The sequence below is a fragment of the Notolepis coatsorum genome (genome assembly GCF_963971535.1).
Source record: "Notolepis coatsorum genome assembly, chromosome: 3".
NCBI lineage: Eukaryota > Metazoa > Chordata > Actinopteri > Aulopiformes > Paralepididae > Notolepis > Notolepis coatsorum.
The window spans coordinates 176,778,726-176,796,770 of NC_140167.1; the positions used below are offsets into that span (position 1 = coordinate 176,778,726).

General features: G+C 46.2%; 1 protein-coding gene across 1 annotated transcript in view; it reads right to left on the minus strand.

Annotated features, from left to right (window-relative positions):
- Window positions 1-17,204, minus strand: part of LOC311225303 (gamma-crystallin M3-like) — a gene marked incomplete at its 3' end in the record, with an annotated part of 111,155 nt that extends 93,951 nt beyond the window's left edge. The window contains exon 1 of the mRNA XM_084310526.1: window positions 16,959-17,204. Within this exon, the coding sequence (XP_084166652.1) occupies window positions 16,959-17,087 (129 nt within the window). The 5' untranslated portion in view covers window positions 17,088-17,204. The remainder of the gene's footprint in view (window positions 1-16,958) is intronic.
- Between the last annotated feature and the right edge of the window lie 841 nt (window positions 17,205-18,045).

Below are 18,045 nucleotides of genomic sequence, written 5' to 3' on the forward strand. Positions count from 1 at the left end.
AACACTTTCAACTAAGGCATCCAACCAACTAACACATCCAACTTTTCTTTAGTTTTTAATTATGAAGTTAGTGGTTATTGGAATGATTGATTGATTGATTGAAAATTGTATTACCAGATGCAGAATGGGTACAATACAGTACGGCTCAATACACACAATTGTTAAGGGGATGCAGACCTACTTTCTATAGAACTTCATTCTTAGATGCTTCTATTGAAAGTAGGTAAAAAAATAAATAAAAATGCAATTAATCAAAGACATTGTGTGTGTGTGTGTGTATGCGACCGAGTGAGTGTGTCTGGAAGCCAGACAGTGTGAGAGATGAGCTCTGGCATGGAAGGGGAAGAAAAAAAAAGCAAATTAATCAATCAATCAATTTGCGCAATTTTTATTTTGTTCTACAATGACTCATGACCCATCAATTACATCATCTAACATTGTTTAAGCAACTAAGACATTGTGTGTGTGTGTGTGTGTGTGTGTGTGTGTGTGGGTGTGTATGCGACCGAGTGAGTGTGTCTGGAAGCCAGACAGTGTGAGAGATGAGCTCTGGCAAGGAAGGTGAAGGAAAAAATTGCAAATTAATCAATCAATCAATTCACACGATTTTTCTTTTGTTTTACAATGACTCATGACCCATCAATTACATCATCCAACATTGTTTAAAGGACTAAGACATTCGCCGTGACAGAATCGCTTTATATTTAGTCGTTATGATGCTATCAACATATCCATTTGTTAAAGATTATTGTCCGCCATCTTGTTTTATCCGGCGGAGTGATGTGATTCGGTTGTGGGCGGGTCCTGGGACCAGGAGCGTGGATTGTCAAGGATATATACGTGTAAATGGACTGTTTCAGCCAATCAGAATCGAGAAATTTGCATGCCGTTGTATAACTAGACATACCACACACACGTAGGCACATATTACGCGCATGCACAGACACACATGTAGACACACATACACGTTTACACATTACACAGATACAGGGGCATAGACCCACACACGCATACGCTTACACCCTGGCTGTGTCCGATACATCCATGCACACACACACATAGGTTCACGTGCACGCAACTGCACGAGCACTGAAGGGCATATGCCCAGGTACACACCCATTTATAGACGCATGGACACACGCACACTCCCACGCCTCTTCCAATTTATTCTATATCACCCAATCAGGCACCCATTTTTGTGTTTTTTTTTTATCTTTCTTCCCCTCCTTTTTCCCGATTTTTCTCCCATCCCACCCTTCCTGGTTGTTGCGTACTTTCCCCTACTGTTGGTCCGGGAGACCGGAGACTGTCACATGCTTTCCTCCGACGCATGTGCAGCCTGGGGCAGGCCAACCTGGCCGCGCAGGTTCTCACCGGGGAGAGTGTAGCGTGTGGGAGGCCACACTATCTCTCCTCAGTTCCAACCCTTGCTGAGCAGGCGCCCCGACCGAACTGTAGAGGTCGCTGTCCACAACGCCCAGGACCCACCCTTCAGCTTTCCCACCCCCTGATACAGCCAATTGTATCAGTGTGAGAGGCCAGCCAAGCTGATAGCAACGCCGGGAGCTGGATTCGAACAGGCGAATCCTAGTGTCTCCCGGTGTTGGTGACAAACGTAATCTCCGTGCGCCACCTGCCCCCCCCCCCCCATTTTTGTGTTTAACAGGACATGTTGGTTGCCCTTGTTTTGGAGTAAGGTGTTCTGCCTTATTTCGGGGCCTGCTTAATGTGAGGTTGTTAATGTTAATATATTACTGTTATGCTTACCGTTTACCGTTGCCACCTATATTACCTTACCTGGTTGGGTGTATCCCACTGGGCAGCTGAAGATTTTATATAATACCAAGATCTGAGTAAAAACGTTTACTCTTACTTTTCTTTCTCTTTATTATTTTCTTTTACCTAAGGGGCTCAACGAGGGCCTGAGTGGCTGGCTCTATATATAGATAACCTCCAACACAAGCACATTATGTGTGGATTAGTTTCTGAAGGGTATTTTGGGCACTTTTTTTTTTATAGGTGTCGGGGGGGGGGGGGGGGGGGGGTTACCAGAATTGTACATTCAACATGCTTAATTGATCAGACGTCTGTTTTGCTTTTCACCTGCAGTTGTGCTGAGCTCTCTCTAGGTTCCAGAAGCATGGCCTCTCTCGTCTACTATGATCGACACAGGTGATGCCGCAGGGCTGGAAGGGTGCTCTGTCAACTTTGTGAGTTGGAATGTTAAATCACTCAACATTTACATTTACATTTACATTTAGTCATTTAGCTGACGCTTTTATCCAAAGCGACTTACAAGTTCTGTACGACAAGACAGCAAGAAGGGTACAACTCTATCAGCTGAGTAACAATGTTCATCAAGTGTTGCGTGTTACAGTGTAGGTTAGTTTATTAGGACAAGTGCATGACAGTAAGGTTAGTCAGGGTTAGATTTTTTTTTTTTTTTTTTTTTTTTATCATTTCAGATAATGGTTGAAGAAGTGAGTCTTTAGTCGACGGCGAAAGATTGGACGGGATTCGGCTGTCCTAACTGGGATGGGTAGTTCATTCCACCATTGTGGGGCAAGGACTGAGAATAGGCGGCTTCTCTTTGATGACCCTCCGGGAGCTTGGATAGGAGTAGGTCTGAGGCGGCCAGAAGATGCAGAGCGTAGGGGTCTTGAGGGTGTGTAGTTAGAGACCATTGACCGGAGGTAGGCGGGAGCGGTTCCCTTTGCTGCACGGTATGCTAGGTCGAGGGCCTTGAAGCGGATACGTGCAGCAATGGGGAGCCAGTGCAGGTCCCTAAGAAGTGGGGTGACATGGGCCGACTTCGGTAGGTTTGATATCAGGCGGGCCGCTGCGTTTTGAATGAGTTGAAGAGGCTTGGTGGCAGTGGCCGGGAGGCCAGCTAGCAGTGCGTTGCAGTAGTCGAGGCGGGAGATGACTGTTGATTGGATGAGGAGTTGGGTGGCTTCTTTTGTCAGGAAGGGGCGTATCCTTCTGACGTTGCTCAGGAGGAATCTGCAGGTTCTGGTTGTCGCTGCGATGTGAGCAGAGAAGTTCAACTGGTCGTCGAGGACAACACCAAGGTTCTTGGCGGTCGGGGACACGGTCACAGCTGCATTCTCGACTGTGATGGAGAGGTCGGTCAGGGGGGAGGATTTGGCCGGCAGGTGGAGCAATTCTGTTTTGCTTAGGTTCAGTTTGAGGTGGTTGGTCGTCATCCAGGCGGAGATGTCGGACAGACAGGCCGAGATCCGCTCAGAGACGTGGATATCTGAGGGAGGGAAGGAGAGGAAGAGTTGAGTATCATCGGCATAACAATGATATGAGAAGCCATGAGACGTGATAATGTTACCCAGTGATTTAGTGTAGAGGGAGAAGAGAAGGGGTCCTAGGACCGAGCCCTGGGGGACACCCGTCCGGAGGGGGCGGGTGGCCGACAGAGTCCCTCTCCATGACACTTGGTAGGAGCGGTCGTTGAGGTATGATGTCAGCCATGTCAGCGCAGATCCAGCCACTCCCATTCCTGCGAGGGCCGCGAGGAGGATCTGATGGTTGACTGTGTCGAAGGCTGCAGATAGATCTAGGAGAATCAGGACAGAGGAGAGGCCTTTCGCTTTTGCTAAGTGAAGTGCCTCTGTGACCGCAATGAGGGCCGTTTCTGTGGAGTGGCCAGTCCGGAAGCCAGACTGATTGGGGTCTAGGAGGTCATTCTGTAAGAGATAAGCAGTAAGTTGGTTGGATACAGCACGTTCAAGTGTTTTAGAAAGAAAGGAGAGAAGAGAGACAGGACGATAGTTGGCTATGACGGTGGGGTTCAGGGTTGGTTTTTTTATGAGGGGCGTGACTCTGGCTTGTTTTAGGGAGGTGGGGACCACCCCCGAGTTGAGTGAGGAGTTGATGGTTGCAGTTAGAAATGGGAGGATGTCCGGTGCTATGGTCTGGAGGAGTGGGGAGGGTAGCCGGTCCAGCTGGCATGTAGTCGGACGGTTCGACGTTACCAGTGTCAGGGTCTCGGCTTCTGTAATGGGAGAGAAAGATGACAGAGTGAAGGATGAGGTTCTCGATTCAGAGTTTGGAATGGGTGGGGGTTGGGAGAAGGAGCTGCGGATGTTCTCCACTTTTTCCTCAAAGAAGATCGCAAAGTCTTCGGCAGAAAAAGATGAGGGAGGAGGGGGTGGGGGGGGGAGTGAGGAGGGAGGACATGGTAGCATGCAGTTTGCGAAGATTCTTGGCAGAGGCCTCGATCCTATGGTGAAAGAAAGAAGCTTTGGCATTAGTAATGGTTTTGGAGAATGTTAACAAGAGGTTGTGATATGTGTCGATGTCAGCAGTGAGGCGTGATTTTCTATACTTCCTCTCAGCCGCTCTCAGGACCTGTCTTTGTTCTCTCACTGCATCCGTCAGCCATGGACTGGGTGGGGAACGGCGGGCAGGTTTCTCAACGAGGGGACAGAGCTTGTCAAAGGAGGTTGCAAGGGCTGAGAGGAGGGTGGAGGTTGCCATCTCTGTGGGGAGAGCAGAGAAGGTGTCACTCAAAGGTAGAGCGGATATTATGTCAGAGGAGAGGGTGGAGGGGGATAGGGAGGCCAGGTTACGTCTGAGTGAGACGGTTTGAGTTGGGGTGAAGACCTTTCGGTTAAGCATGAGAGTTAGTGAGAAGGATATGAAGGAATGGTCAGATACATGTAGGGGAGTTACCGTGGTGTTAATGATGCTGGAGTTACGGGAAAATATGAGATCCAAGGAGTTGCCTGCTTTGTGGGTGGGAGGCATGGCAGTGGGAGTCAGGTCAAATTGTTGTAGGAGGGAGACCACTGGGACCGACTGAGATGAGTCAGGCAGGTTGAAGTCGCCCAATAGAAGGAGCGGGGTACCATCTTCCGGTAAGGAGCTTAGAAGCATGTCCAGCTCATCTATGAAGTGATCGAGGGGACCTGGAGGGCGATAGAGTGTAACAACCACCCAGTAAAACGTAAGAAGATACTTACACATTTAAAACAACTCAACGTGGATATAGCATTTCTACAGGAGACACTTAAAAACATCGGACCATGCCCGGGGGGGTGGGTGGGACAGATGTATCACTCCAACTTCCACTCAAGGGCCAGAGGAGCAGCCATATTAATTGATAAAAACACGCCATTTACTATGTCAAGTGTAGAGGCTGACCCCGCAGGGCGCTATATTATAGTGGTGGGGAAGCTCCATTCATTTCTGGTAATTCTGGCTACGCGCCAAACTGGGACAATCCTTCGTTCGTCACCAGCCTTTTTTCTCGCCTACCGGATATGACCTCACACCATCTCATCCTTGGCGGCGACATGAATTGTGCACTCTCCCCGGTGCTGGACCGTAGTTCGCCCAGAAGGGCCCCCCAGTCTAAATCACCCCGCGCAATCCAGCTCTTTCTTAAATCATACGGGATAGCTGACGTGTGGCGGTTTCGTAATCCTACATCCAGAGGATACTCCTTCTTCTCCCCGGTTCATAATACCTTTTCGAGCATAGACAGCTTTCTCTTGGATAAGAGACTCCTTTCCCTCGTAACCAAATGTGAATATGGAGCGATAGTTATTTCGGACCATGGTCCCTTAGTTATGAGAATGAGTATCCCCAATACACAGCTCGGCCACCGCCAGTGGAGACTCAACCCGCTGCTCCTGTCAGAGGAAGCCTTCACAAACTTCATCACCTCGGAAATCACACTATTTCTAGACATTAATAAGACCCCTGGAATGTCTTCTTTAACCATATGGGAATCACTGAAGGCGTACTTTTTTTTTTAAACTTAAATTTTTTATTAACAGTTATTTAGACAGACAGCACTTACAAAAAATAAATAATAAAAAATGAAGAGACTAGTATCACAATAAAAACAAAAACAAAAAACAGTGCACATAAATATTTACATGGGTATCACATGGTTAGTTGTCTGGTTCCCCTACTGTTGTTTTCTAGGTATTTGATACAAAGGCTGATTGTGTATCTCTCTTAAACAGGCATAAACAGGTAATTCCTACTCAAAGACAATAAATGCTGACTAAGGTTTGTATGTGTGATCTGGGTCCAGAGACCCTCCTTGAGTTTCTTTCTTCCCTTCTCCTTCGTCCTTTTTTTTTTTTTTTCTTGTTTATTAACTTTCACTTTGCCTTTTGTTTCACCCATACACAAACCACATCATCCCTGAATATTTAATATCACACCGTTAAACAGACATAAATAATAAGGTATAAAAGCATTCAGCACTTGTAATATCCCAAAAACAAAATAGAAAATATTAACTAAAGTACAGGTGTGTGACATGGGTTCATAGACCCTGCTTGAACATCTTTCCTCCTTTACCCTTCGCTCTCTTGTGTTGCATTTGGTTCTTCCTCTGTGATGTCGTTCTCGTTCCTTTTATAATCCTCCCACTTTCCCCATCTTTCCCCAAATTTCTCTTCCTGTAACCTCAGCATGTGTGTTATCCTTTCCATATCCTGTATTTCTTCCACTATTCCTACCCATTTTGCTATTGTCGGTGGGTCTTCCTTATACCACAGTCTCGTTATTGCTTTTCTGGCCGCTATCAACATTATCTTTATTAAATATTTGTCCCCCCCTTGTATTCCCTCGTGTGTCAGGTCTCCTAAGTAAAGCACCAGTCCTGTTTGTGGTATCCCGTATCCTAATATTCTGATCATTGCTACCCCTATCTCCTCCCAATACCCCTTCAGCTTCTGACATCCCCAGAATATGTGCGTGTGATTTGCCCCCTCCTTCCCACACATCCTCCAGCATGCTTTTTGTGTTGGTGCATATTTTCCCTTCAGCTCTGGGGTTATAAAGAATCTGATTATGTTTTTCCATCCAAATTCTTTCCATATTCTCGATCCTGTTGTTGAATGTTGTACCTCGCATATGTTCCCCCATTCCTTCCCTGTTATTTCTATCTCTAGCTCTCTCTCCCATTTCTCCCTTATGTAATCTGTCGTGTGTCCCTTGCTGGTCATTATAGCCCGGTATATTGCTGATATTACTCTTCCTTGCCCCCCTTCGTATGCCCATACTATCATCTTTATTATTCCATTCTGTTCCTCGTCTTTGGCCCCCCTTATTTCTTTGTTGTAGTAGTCTCTAACCTGTAGATATCTGAAGTGGTCCCTGTTTTCTAGTCCAAATTTCTCCTTTAATTTTTGTAGTGTCTGCATTTCTCCCTTCTCTATCATTTTGCATATTGCTGTTCCCCCCCCCCCCCCTCTCCCACCTTCTGAATCCATGGTCTAACCTCCCTGGTTTGAATCTCTTGTCATGTGCTACCCATCTCAGGACCCCTGACTGCTTCTCCAATTTGTGTGTTTTTACTACTCTGTTCCATATGGTCAAGGTGCATTTGGTGATTGGATCTAATAGTCCCTCTTTTTCTTTAAATAGTTCCCTATCCCCCACCAGAGCTTGTACCTTGTATCCCTCCCCTTCTTTTTCAATGTCTTTCCATCTTGCCTCATATCTGTCGTTACACCAGCACGTCACTGCTCTCAGTTGTGCTGCATAGTAATAATCTTGTAGGCTGGGTACTGCCATCCCTCCCTCTTCCTTTGGTAGTTGTAGTGTTTTATATCTGACCCGTGGTCTTCTCCCCGCCCATATGAACCTCGATATCAGTCTGTCCCACTCCCTGAATTGATTCTGTGGTATTTGTATGTACATTTTAATGACCTCTATTCTTGAATTGAAGTCCAAGGGCATTACTGTCCATCTCTCTAGGTCTCTCTTGATGTTCTGATTTATCTGTGTATAATTCGCCTCAAACAGTTTCTCCACCCCTCTCGTGATGTTCACCCCTAAGTATTTAATCTTGTCCATGTCCCATCTTATCCCGTACTGTTCTCTAATTTCCGTCGTTGGAGAATAGTTCCATGCTAAGGTCTGTGTCTTTGTCACGTTTAGTTTGTATCCTGAGTAGTGGCCATATTCCTTCAGTAGATCCATCAGTGCCGGGAAGCTCTTTTCTGGTTGCCTCATGTATACTATCACGTCGTCTGCAAATAAGCCTAGTTTATATTCCGTTCCCTTTATCCTTACTCCCTTGATGTCCTCGTCTGCCTGATCAGTTGTGCCAGTGGTTCTATGAAAACGGCGAAGAGCGTCGGTGAGAGACAACATCCCTGTCTGGTAGCCCTCTCTAATCTGATTCTATCCGTCAAGCTGCCATTCACCTTAACCCTCGCTGTCGGCTCTTGATATAGCGCCTTGATCATCTTCATCGCCCTCCCGTTCAGTCCGAACCTCATCAATGTTTTATATAAAAATGTCCAGCTCACACTGTTGAACGCTTTTTCTGCATCTAGGCTAATCAGTACCGCGCTACCCCCTTGTTTTTGTATCTCCTCTACTATGTGTAATGTCTTTCTCACGTTGTCCTGTGTCTGTCTCCCTTTAATAAATCCAGTTTGATCTTCATCTATAATGTCTGGCATAAACGTCTCAAATCTTTTTGATATTATCGATGTATACATCTTGTAATCTACGTTGAGTATGGACACAGGTCTGAAACTACTACATAATTCCCTATCCTTCCCTTCCTTCGGTATCGTGGTGATTATGGCTTCCTTCCACGAGGGGGGCATTTTCCCCTCTTCCATCGTGTGTCTGAACGCCGCCCCTAACATGGGTGCTAATTCAGTTCTAAATGTCTTGTAGAATTCCGATGGGAATCCGTCGCTCCCCGGAGACTTGTTGTTTTTAGCTCTACTAATTGCATCTTCCAGTTCTTGTTCCGTAATTATTTTATTTAACTCTTCATTCTGTTCTTTCCCTATCGATGGTAACTCTAGCTTCTCCAGATATGTTTCTATTTCCTCTTCTCCCGCTGCTTTTGGCTGTGTGTATAATTTCTCATAGTATTCTCTAAATGTCCTCTCTATTTCAGCTGGGTCCCTCAATATTTCATTAGTCTTTGTATCCCTTATTGTGTGTATCGTGTTCAACTTCTGTTGCGTTCTAATTCTCCTAGCCAACAGTCTGGTCGCTTTTGGTCCCCCTTCATAGTACGTTTGTTTCATGAACCTCGCTTTCTTTTCTATTTCCGTCAATAATTCCCTATTTATCCTGGCCTTTACTTCTTTGATTTCTCCGAGCGTTTCCTGTTCTTTTGATATCTGGTGTCTCCCCTCTAGCTTCTTTAGCTTCCCTATCAGATTGTGATATGTCTCCGTTCTGGCCTTCTTCAGCATTGCTGTTTTTTCCATCAATTTCCCCCTTATCACTACCTTCAGTGTGTCCCATAGAATGTTCGGGTCTACCTCCCCGTTGTCATTTTCTTCCTTATATCTGGCTATCTCCTCCTTGATCTGACTCACCACCCCTTTGTTATTTAATATTCCTACATTTAGTCTCCAAATCGTGTTCCTCCGTCTCCCTTCTAGATCTACTGTCAGATATATGGCACTGTGATCCGATATGTCCGCCACTCCTATACTGCTCTCCGTGCCCTGTAACTGTCCCCCGTCGTCATCAAAAAGTTGTCTATTCTCGCATACGTCACGTGTGGGTGTGAGTAATGTGTGTATTCCCTGTCCATGGCGTGCATCTCCCTCCAAACGTCTGTAATTCCCATTTCCGTCATCTGAATATTCATATATCTACTGATGGGCGCCCGTCCTTTTCTAGTACTCGTGGTGTCTAGGTCGTGATTCAGTACTACGTTAAAATCTCCCGTACATATCAATATCCCTTCTAGTTCCATCACTATCATGTCAAAAATGGTCTCATATAAATCCCTCTCACTCTCTGGGGGTGCATAAACATTTACTAACGTAACCATTTGGCCCTCCATTTTCCCCTTCACCAAAACAAACCTTCCCTCCTTGTCTCTTACTTCCTTGATCAATTCAAATTTGACTGTGTTTTTGATTAACGTGATTACTCCTCTCCTCGGGTTTTGTTCAAAGGAACTATAGTATGCATTTTCATATCCAAATCTCTTCAGTTTCTCATGACCCTGTGCTACCAAATGTGTCTCCTGCAGAAAAATCACTTCCATCTCACTTTTTTTACATTTCAACATCACTTTGCCCCTTTTTATCGCATTATTCATTCCATTAACGTTTAACGACATCATTTTTATACCTTTAACCCTTGTCATCTTTCTTCTTCTTTCGTCTGTCAGTCCCCCCCATGTCACACTCATTCCCCCCTCCGGTTGGAGCCTCCGCTCTCTTCACCGAATACATATAATGATTAACATAAATAAAAAACATAAACTTTACATAAAGTGCTCCCAAGGCGTTCGGGGGGTCCCTGTGTCCCCCCCTGTCCCCTGCTGGTGGGTGAGGGGTAATTGCCCTCCTAGCGAGGGGCCCCCTCCTGACGGCTTGGTGGTTTGAAACCCTTGCCCCCAATCGCTCGTCATATTTGTCCAGCTTTCTTACTGTTTTTTTTTTGCTTTCGAGCTCCTGGTCAAAAGCGCTCTGTCCTTCCTTTTGATCAAAGACCCTCTTTTCTTGGTCCCTCTCAATGTGACTCATATGTTTCATTGTCCCTCCTTCCTTCCATATCCGTGTGCGGTGTCTCCCGTGTACCCCTTATTATTTTCTTTTCCTCTCCTCTATTTTCTATGTGATGTCCATTTATCCCCTTAATCCCTCCCAACTGTGTTACTCACAGCGTGTTTCTATGTATCTGTTTCAGTATGGTCTGTGTCTCGCCTATCAAACCTAGTTATATTTCCATTTATTTCCTCCATCAGCTTGTGTATTATGTGTCCATGTATACGTTACGTTCATTTCTATATCCTGCCTCTACCTGGGAATGTGTGCTTATGCATATGTTATTTCAGTTTCTATACTTTGTCTCTATTTGAATAGTTTTTTCAATCTCTTGTGCGTGTACTCATCCGTTCGTCTCCTCCCGCCTCCTCATCCGTCTCCGTCCTCGCTCCGTCACGTTTCACCTCCGCCTTCTCCTCTCTCCTCCCTCCGGTTTCGGTCTTCCACTCTGATCCACCTGCGGGCTCCTTCAAATCTCTGCTGCAGGCTCCGCGTCTGTTCCTCCCGCCTCCTTCCTTCTCCGTCCTCCACCATCCTCATCCCTCGCCGTCTCATCTCTCGCTCCGCTTCTCGTGCCGTCGCGTACATCGCCGCTCCTTCCTCCCAGTGAATCCTTAGCGAGGTCATGGGTGACTGGAATCTCATTCCGTTTTCTTTCAGGGTTTTCTTCAGTCCCGCGTAGGACCTGCGTGTTATCGCTACCGCTGTCGAGTAGTCGTGATCAAATGATAGTCTTTTCCCTTCGATTTCAATCTTCTTGGTCCACGCGGTTCTGAGTACCAATTCCTTAACCTCGAATCTCAGAAAGTTAATAATCACCGCCCTCGGAGGTCTGTCCGGTTGTGGTCTCGGAGCCAACGCCCTGTGGGCCCTCTGTATCTCAATTTTTTCCAGTCCCGCTTCCTTCATTTGTTCTTTGATAAGCTTTTCCACATATAGGGTCACCGATTCCCCTTCGACTCCTTCTTTCAGTCCCCATATTCTGATGTTATTTCTCCGTGACCTCCCCTCCATGTCCGACATCTTTGTCTCCATCTGTTCTTGTTTCTGAATCACACATGTTAATACCTCGTGTATCTCCGTGTTCCATTCCTCCGCGTGAGCCGTCCTAGTCTGTAACTCGGTCACGTTTCTGTCCTGTCCCGCCATCTTCTCCTCCACCCTTTTGATTTCTGTATTCATTTCACCTCTGAAGTCCTCCTGTTCCTTCCTCAATTCCTCCCGTAGCTTCCCAATATCATTCCTTATCGTGTCCGTGTTCAGTTTTATCGCCGCTGTTATGTTCTCCAGTATCCCGGCCTGCATGTTCACAGCCCATCCTGGCATTCCCGTGTCTGCCTCGGCGGTACCTTCCCCTTCTTTCGCCTGGCTTTTCTCGGCTTCGCTCCGGGGATTCTGTTTCTTCGGATTCTCTCCTTCTCGTATGTTCTCCATTTCTATTTCCTTCACAATCGTTGTCTCTTCCTTACTTCTCGTGAGCATTTTCCTTTTTTTCTCTGAAGGCGTACTTAAGAGGGCAGGTGATTTCATATTGCGCCAACCAAAAGAAGATAAACACGGCACGCCTTAAACAACTGACAAACGAGATTCTGGAGCTAGATAGACTATATAGCCACTCGCCATCAGCCGACACATTGAAAAAACGTATGTCACTACGAACTGAGTTTGATCTCCTGTCAACACGACAGGCTGAGTACCTCATCACTAAATCACGACATGGGTACTATGAACACGGGGAGAAGGCCGGATGGATACTTGCCCATCAGTTGCGACAAAGAACTGCCAACCAGACCATCCTCACTATCAATGACGAGCGGGGTGATATGTTTAGTTCATTGATCTAGTAATATTTGATGTCAATATCTTATATATCTGTGCACCCATTGTCTCCCCATGATGCAGGCTGTAGGACTGTCGGGCCGTGGCTCTGTGTGTCTCCCTTACATCCGGCCTCACACACACACACACAGACAAGCACACACACACACACACAGCCGCACCCTTGTGTCTCTCGCTACATCTGGGATTCATCAGCCCTCTAGCCCCCCTTCTTCTGACACAGGCACACACACAGACAAGCACACACACACACACATACATACACACACACATACACACGCACCCCTCCCTTCTCTTCCTTTGTCCATGAGTGGTATATATGTCATGTGTGTCTTCATTCTGGGAGGCTGAGCCCCGTGGAGGGCGAGTGTTCTCTTCTCTGTGTGATCGACAATAAAAACTCCGTTTGAAATACAGTTTTGTCGCTTGAATCTCTGGTCAGCTGGTTCATACTAATATCAATCTAAAGGACTTGGGTGGATTGAATTCCTTTCAGGGGCTCAAAAGCCACTGACAACCTTAAAATTAATAAATGCTTTCAAACTTTCTACCAATCGTTATACACCTCAGACTCGCAAGTGGGCCCCTCCAACCTGGACAATTTCTATAGGACCCTTCATGTCCCTACAGTCGACCCAGAGATGGCTGCAGATCTGGAGGAGGACCTTACGGTCGCAGAGATTGCATCAGCAATTAGATCTATGCAAAGTGGCAAGTCCCCGGGGCCAGACGGCTACCCTACGGACTTTTACAAAAAATTCTCAGTCCAGTTATCCCTGCTGCTGCTATCCGTATTCGATGAATCATTCTCAACAAATTCTCTCCCTCCAACCATGCGCCAAGCAGTTATCTTCTTAATCCTTAAAAAAGACTTGAATGCGGCTCGTTCTGTCCAATTTCCCTCCTTAACGCCGATGTCAAGGTCCTCGCTAAGGTTCTGGCTCGCCGTCTGGAGGGGGTTCTCCCCTCCATTATCTCACCGGACCAAACAGGCTTCATCAAGAACCGGTACTCTTTCTTTAACATCAGACGCCTCCTAAATATCCTTTATAGCCCCTCTCCACTGATGCTGGAAAAGCGTTCGACCGGGTGGAGTGGGGCTATCTTTTTCACGCTCTGGAGAGGTTTGGATTTGGCCCTAAACTCATAGCTTGGATTAAAATTCTATATACATCTCCAATGGCTGCCGTTCGCACCAACAACAATCTATCCACCTACTTTGAACTCCATAGGGGTACGAGACAGGGATGTCCCTTATCTCCACTCTTTTTTGCGATCGCAATGGAGTCCCTTGCGCTGGCTCTGAGGCAGAACACCGATATCAAAGGGATCATGCGTGCGGGTTCGGAGCATAAAGTCTCGCTTTACGCAGACGACATGTTGTATATATCACAACCCCAAACGAGTCTCCCTCGGTTAATGTCCCTACTTGCAGACTTCGGCAAAATATCCGGCTACAAAATCAACATTCAAAAAAACAAACTGATGCCGGTCGGAACCTATGCAGGTCGGATACCTCTGAGCTCGTTTCCGTTTAAAATCAGTCCTAAAAAGTTCAAGTATCTCAGGATATGGATCACGCATGAACATAAAGACCTATATATGGCTAATTATCAACCTTTATTATCTAATCTGATGAAAGATATTGAACGTTGGGACCCCCTGTCACTCTCCTTGGGTGGGAGAATCAATACAATAAAGATGAACGTATTGCCAACATTTTCATATATATTTCAGAGCCTCCCAGTGTTCCTGACTAAAACATTCTTCTGGCGATAAGATAAACAACCAGATATCTTCCTTTATCTGGAACAAAAAACCGCCCCGGATAAAAAGAACTATGCTGCAGAGACCCCGTGTAATGGGTGGGATGGCGCTTCCCAACTTTATTTACTACTACTGGGCAGCAAATATAAGATCATTACTATACTGGGTAAAGGGCGAGGACACAGTTCCCTGGTGGACAGTACTGGAGAGAGCGTCAGTTAAATCCACCTCCCTATCTGCCTTGCTATGTGCTAAGCTCCTGTTCACACAGCCCATGTGTAGTTTTACCTCGAACCCAGTTGTCATTCACTCGATAAAAGTGTGAAACCAATTTAGAAGATCCTTCTCCTCCCTTAACACAATCCCGCCCGACCACGGATAAATCCGTGTTTCGAATCCAACGGTTGAGGACCAACCGTGGCAAGGTTGTTTTGGCTTTTATTCCATTGTAATAACCTACTCGATGTCACCGAGCTGCACTGCAGATCTACTCTCCTCTTCGAATTCTGAAAAGTGCTTTACCGGCCAGATCCTCTTAGGGGCGCTGTCTCGATAATGCAGTGTGCCCTGTGGCAGAACGGTGCACTATTTTTTTTTTACTTTCAATGTAGTTTTCAGTTAGCTGGATTCTGGATGTGCAGCCTGTAGCTTGGAATACGTTTTGGGATGCGGATTTCAGTGTGCAGTAAAGGAATATATCATCAGCCAATCGACATATCGATCTACCAGATGGCGATCGATAACTGCCCCCCCCCCCCCTTTCATGCATTCATGGTGGACCATCATACCGATCATATGCAGTTTGAGTTTTAACTGTAGCTTCTGTATAGCCGAAATGCCATTGGATATAACGTTAGTAGCTTAGCGGCCTGTATCTCGCCTTCCAGGAAATATCCCAGCCGAAATCCCTTATAACGCTTATATTCAAGACGCTATAAAATGAGAACGTATTGATGATTTTTTTTCCTTTAAGCCATTTTGAAGGGACGGTTTATGGTGTCAATTGACAATGAGAATGGACAGATAGCAATACTATAAAGTATAGATTTAGCTCTACAAACAGCCCCACAGACTATGCAAGTCTGTTTAGAAATGCTGGCCGTTTAGAGTGATTTTAGACGCATCCAAGTGGCCGCAAAAGTGTTAAGGAACTATCGCTGGGTGCACCAATCACAAGAAACCACATGTTTGTCCCCTCAATGATGGATAAGGCCTTTGACAGTTGGGTTGGGAGTGGAGTGACTACGCTGTCTGACCTCTATATAGACGGCAACTTTGCCTCCTTTGAACAGCTGGTACAGAAATACAAAATCCCTAGGTCACACTTCTATAGATATTTGCACTCCGGAGCTTTGTAACTTCAAACTCGGATTGCTACCCATTGTGTCCTCCTGCCTCTCTCTTAGACTCAATCTTTTTTTTTATCTAGTTTTTCTCCCCATTTTTTCTATTTTTCTCCCGCCCCCAAATTTCGTATTGTCCAATTCTACCCTCCCCTGTCTCGAACGTTGTTAGGCCATGCCTCCCACAAGCCGGCTGCAATGTGGACGAAGCCTTGCATCACGTGTCCCTTCCAGTACTCGAGGAGGCAGCCGTCGTATCTTTTCACCTGCACAGCGCGATCTCTCAGCGGCGAGGGGACACACCGCCTTCGTCCCTTCCTGATTCTACTGCGCAGGCGCACCAACCGACCTGTAGGAGTCGCCGTCAAGATCGCTGTCTTCAGTCCCACACCGTGGATGCAGCACAACATTTGCTCTTCCCAGAGCTCATAGTCCTCTGCTCTTCCGTTGAATGAGGGCCATTTGCTCTTTCCTTTGGTAGCCCTTTTTGTAGCCCTTTTTGATGGTAGGCGTAGCTTTAGCTCCCATTAGCTTAGCTTTAGCCACGCGGTGCTCCCGGTGCTAAACCAACCTATACTTTAGCTAAACTTGCTACCCTTATTATTTCGCCCCTGCGTGATCTGGGCCCATAACCTGTTGACATGTTGGCTATGGGGCGACAATAACTTATCATGGCGACAAGGTCCTCTCACTTCAGCCTTTAATCGGCGTAGTTTATTATCACATTGGTACACAGTACATGAGACCTTCTCTCTGTGGGAGGTAGGTGGGAAAAGACAGAGAGGGAGGGAACAATCCCTTAAATACCCTCTTACCTGGCGCCAGCGTCAATAGCTCCGCCTATAGCGCCCTCTTGTGGAAACAGTTAGACAGTTACATGCAATCGTATACATCACATAACTTTAACAAACACAATACTTCTCTCAACCCTGGTATTAAAACCTTTCATTAAAACCACCACTAGATGAACTGGAAAAACCTTTTGTAGATAAGTTATTTATTCACATTAGCTGATAACCGTTTCAACGCTTGAAGCCGATATGTCTAACAGGACTCCATCCGTTTCAACGCTTGAAGCTGATATGTCTAACAGGACTCCATAATGCGCCTGATGGAGCCAATCTTCATGCCCATGGTCATGCCCATGTCTCTAACGGTCCTGTACTCTCCAGGCTTCAGGTACATCATCCTGCCTCTGAAGTTGGGCTGCTCGTACATCAGCCAGTGGCCGTCCATCACGTTGCAGGACTGGCAGTCGGACATGTGGAAGCGTTCCTGAATGGAGTCACAGTCTTCTGTCAGCTCGTGACTCTGACCAGAGAAGTTCTCCCGCTCAAAGATCTTCATCCTGAACTGTCCTCTGTGCTGTTAGAAAGAATAAATAATTCAATATATTATAATTTGATACTTTCAAATGTAGATCCTCATGAGGAAACTACGTGCTGTATTGGAAACACAATCTAATGGCATCAAGTGTGAGTAAATCTCATACCATGGGGATCATACGGGAGGAACGGATGCAGTCACTCATGGTCATTCCCATCAGGCGCTGGTTGTCAGGATACTCTCCTCTCCTCACCAGCATCTGGTGGCCCATGAAGTTGGGCCTCTCGTAGACCATGAAGCAGCCGCTCTCCACCTTGCAGGAGTTGCAGCGGGTCAGGAAGGAGGTGAGCTCAGGGCAGTCGCTGCTGGTCTCATAGGAGCGACCCTGGAAGTTCTTGTCCTCGTAGAAAGTGATCTGAAAACGGTATATATTTCAGACAATACAGATAATACAATGTTACATCATGTTTTTAGCTTAACATAAAACATGAAACCCCTGTTGAGGTAGGAAATAATCATCCTAATACAGAAGGTACAACAGGTCCAGCTCTCCTACCTTGCCCATTGTGATGTTCTCTGCTGTCCCTGACTCCACTGGTACTTTCCCCATCCCACATTACTCACTTTTATACCCAACTTGATAGCTAAATGATCAATGGAGCCATTGTTTTGAATGCCTTACTCAGCAGCATAGCATGGTGGACTATAATGTTTGTTAAATCGCACTGTAAATGGTTATTATTCCAGACTGTATGCATCTGGGGCAGTGCCAACTGCTGCCGCTGAAACAGGTAGGTCAAGCAGCAAATGCATCAGTTGTGACTTTTTAGGTTCACAACCAGGTCTGTTGTGATATGCACTTCAATATTTCCACATATATCTAAACATTACTATATTACGTCGGTAGATAGAAATCTCTTTACTGATACTGAAGAGGCAAGTTCAATAGTTATTTATTTATTTTAATCCACTTTTTCTCCTCTTTTTCTATTTTTCTCCCATCCCAATTTAGCTGTGCCAATTCTCCCCTCCCGTCTTGATCGTTCCCTGCATGTGCCCCCCACTGGCCGGTTGTAGGGAGGATAGAAGCCCATCGCATGTCCCCTCCGATACATGGTTAGGCAGCCAGTCGCATCTTTTCACCTGCCAGCGCGGACTCTCATTTGACGAGGAGTAACGTGTAGGAGGCTCACACTGCCCCCGCCATTTTCCTGTCTCTGCTGTGCAGGCGCCCCAACCGCTTATAGCTTATC